The sequence below is a fragment of the Anguilla anguilla genome, chromosome 9, assembly GCF_013347855.1.
Source record: "Anguilla anguilla isolate fAngAng1 chromosome 9, fAngAng1.pri, whole genome shotgun sequence".
In the NCBI taxonomy this organism is placed as follows: domain Eukaryota; kingdom Metazoa; phylum Chordata; class Actinopteri; order Anguilliformes; family Anguillidae; genus Anguilla; species Anguilla anguilla.
Genome location: NC_049209.1, coordinates 27,413,550 through 27,419,549, shown reverse-complemented (window position 1 = coordinate 27,419,549; position 6,000 = coordinate 27,413,550). Strand labels below are relative to the sequence as shown.

Sequence of the window (6,000 nt, the reverse complement as noted above, 5' to 3'; positions counted from 1 at the left end):
CTGTTGTACCTTGTTTTAATCCAACCCCATTTCTAGGATATTTAAAATGGGGGAAAAAAATTAACAGAATTAAAAATGTAAGAAGAACCCTTGTAGAACATCAACAGTAAAACTTTAATATCCATTTTAGTTTGTGCAGCTGCAATAGTAAATAAAAGAAAATAGAGGAGTTGGGCATGCCCCCCTCCCCCCCAGCAGCCCCCAAGCACTGCAAAAAGGTAAAAACTACAGATTCATTTGATGTGGCTAGATGACACCCTATTCTAAATTCACAATATTTAACCACAATCACCCGTCAGATTTCACTTGGCTAGCCTTTTAAGCTACATGGTCATCGGCTTGGCATCCAAGTGTCAATGATGAGGAAAATGAAATGAGAAATGTGACCACAAGGTGTGAAATGGAGTATATTTAGAGAGTCCTAGATCTTTCTTGGGCTCATCACTCCCTTTTCAAAATATTTAGAGAATGTCATGGTAACTTCCATCATGAAAACCAAGGCAAATCGAAGGGATGTACAAATGAATTGCTAATGTACCGGACGATCTTCACTGAGGGAGTGGCAGTCTGTCTTTTCTGGTTCTGTCATTTCTGGCTCTTTAGCCAAAAATGGGCTGGGCTACACAGGCGTATCAGCGACTCACTGATTTCAGATGAGCATAGTAAACAAAAACAAAACGTAAACTCTTGATTGGTTCAAACAAGTCAGCGATTAACAGGTCATTGTAACCACCCTGTATGGAGTTTGACACCAAGAAATATAAGAGTGGGGTTTTACAATCACATTTAAGGTTTCATTAGTTATCCCTGAACCCAACCTTATTGTCATACATGCAGAAGATAATTTCATGCGAATTGTATTTTATCCCTTCCCCACTGTAAAACTGGATCCTGGCTCCATTTGTTCATATTCCAAATGATTTCCTCCATGTTCTGATGCATTCGTTTTCCTGTTAGCAACACGCGTGGCATTGGAGTTATTCAAAGTGTATTTTCTTGCTTTCACGGCCCCCCAAATTCCCCCTATACCAGCCATTGTAAAGCTGGCTGGTCATGAAAAATTCCTGTGAATTTCAGAAATGTTCTTCATTGCACCTAAACAGACACTGAAACTAGGGGGGGGAAAAACCTAGAAAGTGAACCATCCTTTTAAGCTGTGCTTGTTTAGATGCCTTTTACTACCATAAGGGGGCAACACACTCCATAAATTGTCAGCACGACCGACCATTGAATGCTGCATTTCTTGTTCTTTCATTCAGTTCAAAACTAAGGTGGCAACCCTAGATACTCCCTGCTCACCCCAGGCAGTGGTGATCTGTGATCAGATCTCTGCAAGGTAAAAGAGGAAACTGCTCTGCTGCTTAGCGAGAGCCAATCTGAGGTCAGAATAGCTTTGGGTCACACTGCGTAAGCGGTTAGGAATGCAGTGCAGCCCAGTTGGACCCCAAGTTATCAGGTTTCCTATCACCTTAGAGGTAGAATTTACCACAGGGTGGTTTCAGTTTAGCCACGTTTGAGGAAGGAGCACTTTGACGGGGAAAGTGTGAGGACAAAATGTAACGCTGCGTGCTCGTGCTGGTAAACAGGATGATAAGCTTTAGTAATTCTAGTAATTTTTCTCCGAATGAACGAAAGATATAATCTGTTAAAGGCGGAACCCCACACAGTTGATGTTATGGGGGAAAAAGTCACGTTAACCTGGAGTACTTCCAAAAATACGTCTTGTAGAAGGAGGACAAAATATGTTTATGCCATTAATTACCATATTAAGTAGGCAATCGGGGCCGCCGTAGGAGGGGACAAGCAGTTACATTGCCGTGGGGGCAATGTGGTTAATACTGTCCAGTGCCCGGGAATAATATAATGGTATAATTTTCCCCGTGCCTGGTAATTTCACCTGGCAGCCCTGTAGACAAACTGAAAACTCCAGACAGGTCAGCTACAATGATTTTCAGTGACGTTGTCTTCACTAAGAATGCATTAGTGGGAAGTACAATAGACGGCTCCTGTTAAAGCAGAGGTGAGAAAGCGTGAGTGAATTTGAGGGAAGCTGACAAGAAATAATCAAACGAGGGTAGATAATGGTTCACAAAGCCTTTACCAAGGGGGGGGGGGGGGCATTTGTGGGAAACGGATGTGAGAGACGCAGGGCAGGAGCATGTAGCGGAGCTGCAGGATGTTCACGGGCAGGGCCAAGAGCAGAGGGCGACTCGCAGGAGGAAGCGAGGCAGCTGTCTGTCGCATGGGACCCGCCCTCCTGGTAAATCTGCCGTGTTGCTAAATTTGCTCTTTCTATTTATGAACCAGAGTGGTTTCTTAACTTATTTGCATTCCGCTTAACGCATTAAGACATAATGTAATTTTTCTTTAAAAAATAACGAATTGTACACTTTTATTTTCATTGTACATTATTGTGGGAATCTTTAAAATGGAGAGTATTAACAGTATACGTGGCAAGCTCTCTGACTTTTGCAAGTACGGTTCTTGTCTTAGTTATTGCCCCAATTTTTAAAAAAACGTAATTGCAATTCACAATTGAGTCTTTTGGTAGATGCGTTCAGCTAAAGCAACTTACCAAAGTGCATTTACAGTGATATTCATTTCGGCCCACTGGTGCTCTGAGGCTGGAAAGGCACTGTTTCCTGTTGACAAGAAATTTCTCAAAGGTCAAGAGGTCAAAGGATATGTGCCGATATCCCATCCCTTCCCTCCACCTCCCTGCACATCATTTCAGCTGCATAACAACACATCCATCTTGTGAACGCTTACATCTTCCCAGATCCTTGCCGTGCAAACAGCCAAACACATGCTTGCATGCATGCATTGCCTGCTTGCTTACAGACACTGACGCTACACATATTTGCAGCACACATAGCTGGAGTACTTTAAGTAACAAACACTTAAACAAACAAGATACTGTGAAATAGCAGTCATGTGGAAGCACTGTTAGGCAAACTGAATACAACATCAGGCCTTCTGATCCCCTCACAAACTCTAGCATTGAAAAGAATAAAGGGAGATATTTGGGCCTTTGGAAACCAGCTGACGGAACAGAAATGTGTGAATTAGGAAGTGAATTCCTTTGTCACACACCGCCCAGACCACTTCTGCAGGTTCAACCCGCACACACCAGCCGCAATTCACGTTTTTTACTGTTCAAACAGTAGCTCTCTCTCTCTCACACACGCCAGCCACCATTCACATGTTTATCATTCAACCACAATGCTGAAATGTGGTTACTTTTATTTATTGCATTGGACTGCTACACTTTAGCAACATGTCTGAGCAATAAATACAACACAGTCTGTAAGTATTTGGATAGAGACACAATATTTGTTGTTTTAGCTCTGTGCTCCAGAATACTGCATTTAAAATGAAACAATGGATATGAGGTTAAAGTGCAGATGGTTGGCTTTAAGGGTATTTTCATCCATATCCAGGGATACCTGTAGGAATCAGTGCCCTTTTAATGCAATTTTAGGGGACAAAAATAATTGGACAACTAAACATAATATTAAATACAGTCATCATATGTATTACTTTATTGCAAATCCTTTGTATTCAATGACTGCCTGAAGTCCGTGACCCATAGATATCACCAGACACTGAGTGTGTTCCCTGGCGATGCTGTGCCAGGCCTGTACTGCAACCATCTTCGGTTCCTGTTTGGTTAGGGGATTTTTGCCCTGAGACTTGTCTTCAGCAACTGAAACACTTCTTCAACTGGGTTTAGGTCAGGTGAGTGAATTTACCAGTCAAGAACATTCCACGTTTTGGCCCTGAAAAACTCCTTGGTTATTTCCCCAGTTTTGTTTATAGTAAATTCCCTGCTGCAAAGTGAAACAGTGCCATTCTGTAAAACTGCGTTTTGCATCATTCTGTACACTTCAGATTTCATCGTGCTGCTGCTGTCAGCAGTCACATCATCAATAAAGACAAAAGAGTCTGTTCCAGTGGCAGCCAAACATGCCCAAGCCATAACACTACCCCCTAAAAAATAGGGGGCTTATGGCATAAAAAGGCCAGCCATTCCTACGTAGTACACTCAATGTGGATGTAAATACCTGCCAGTTAAAGCTGACAGTCTGCACTTTAACCTCATATCTATTGTTTGACTTCAAATTCAATGTGCTGCAGTGCAGAACCAAAACAACAAAACTTGTGTCACCGTCCAAATACAAATGTGTATATTTTTATAAACATCTCTTCTTTTACTTTTTGGGGGTGTAATTTTTGTCAGTCATTTTGCTATTTTATACAGACAACCACAGTAAGTATACATTTCTTCCTCTTTTGCTCTCTCCCCGTCTTGCACACCAGCCAACTTTCACACACACACATGCACCATACAGCCACAATTCAACCACACATAAACCAACCTGCTTACAATAAGCAGGCAGTGTTTCACCTTTTGCTCTTCAAACAAATGATTTAACCACAAATTAAATAACTGATTACACCTCAGATGTAATTCATTGAAAGGTTTTCTACTATAAGAGGGCTGCCGGGTTTGTGTGATAGAGGAGGTTACTCTGAAAGAGCGATGGAATAATTATCAGTAGGGCAGAGCCTCTATTTCCAGATGAACTGAAGCACAAACAGGAGAGGTCAGAAGGCCATTGGTTTCAGATTGGGCATGCATTTGTTTTTGTGGTGGGGTGGGGTGGGGTGGGGGGGGGGCAGGTTTCCCTTCTCTCCTGTTTGCAATCAGCATGTTTATCTATCTATCTTCCCCATCCCTGTATTTCTAAACAGGAAAACAGAGAAAAACTATTTAAATGTAAAAAAATAATAATAAAATACAAAAGAAATAGAATACCAGTGACTGGCGAGTGCCTGTGCTTCCCGTTGCATATCCAAGGGAAGTGGAGCGGGTTCCTCCAATGTTTACGACATAAGAGCTTGAGGCAGGATGCAGGGTCCTGGAGGAAACTCACAGTAGTCCGGGAGCTGGAAGGGAAACCCAGAGACAGGGAACATAGAGTACAGTGCTTGGCTGGCTGTGGGAAGACTGTCTTTTTCATTCTCCGTGGTTAACACATATCACCATCTGCCGTGGGGTTCACATTTAAGCTCAAGCTTCTTTCAGTACCAGGTAATGACCTACAGTATCTCTCTCTTTGCACCAGTCTTCAGAATTTACCTCTCCTTATATACAGGGAGAAGCTAAGCAAAATAAACAAAAATGACTATCCTGGGGACTGAAATTCTGATATTTTCAAACCCTTTGGTACTCTATCTCTGTCTCTATCTGCTCCTCTCTCTCTTGCTGTCTCTCTCTCTCTCTCTCTCTTGCTCTCGCTGACAGTGCCCAGCTCTCCCCCACACAGAAGGACCATTGGCACCCATGCGGGAAGCTACGCCGAGACTGCCAGGCACACGCAGACGGACGGCGATCATGATGGAGCTGAAAGTCCAGCTGATCCCTACGGGGGAGATCATCCTGTCTCCCGGGCGAAATGGCCACAGCTTCGGCCAGGTGAGCGCTCTGGGGTCCCGTTTATTTCAGCTCTTTTCCAAGGGGAGCCAGGGACATTCCACACTGTGCCACAGTACATTTGGGAAACATGCATTTATGAGACACGCATGGACTGATGTAATATGACCAATAATACCTTTCATTTGGATTGTGTGCCTTGTGGTATGTTTGTAGATCATTGCCATGTTATTGTTGTATTATTGCAGTTGATACTAGAAATGGGGGGGGGGGGGGAGTTTGTAGATTTTAGGCTACTGTGATTGATGTTAGATACTTCCATGCCTGCTGGTGTCAGTGGAACAACTGGGGGGGAAAGTCTCAAATCCTGCTGTTGTGAAGTCACATGAGTATGTTGCTGTATTTTGTGACTGGTGCTCTGGTGAATCCATTGTTCCCTCAGGAAAGCAGGCAAGCAGGCAGAAAGACAGTGTGTTCTCTGTTGAAAGACAGACAAATTGATGAAGACACAGCTGTGATGAGGGTCAGGGAGCACTGTGGAGAGTAGGGAAATGATTCTCAAG

At 43.2% G+C, this 6,000-nt stretch overlaps 1 protein-coding gene across 2 annotated transcripts in view; it reads left to right on the top strand.

Annotated features, from left to right (window-relative positions):
• Positions 1-4,936: 4,936 nt before the first annotated feature.
• LOC118235444 (unconventional myosin-Ic-like) overlaps positions 4,937-6,000 on the top strand; it is a 68,265-nt gene continuing 67,201 nt past the window's right edge. The window contains exons 1-2 of one of the 2 annotated variants that reach the window (XM_035432832.1): positions 4,937-5,095; positions 5,309-5,479. In XM_035432832.1, the coding sequence (XP_035288723.1) occupies positions 5,348-5,479 (132 nt within the window). In that variant the 5' untranslated portion in view covers positions 4,937-5,095; positions 5,309-5,347. The remainder of the gene's footprint in view (positions 5,096-5,308; positions 5,480-6,000) is intronic. The other variant, XM_035432833.1, reaches the window with a different exon arrangement.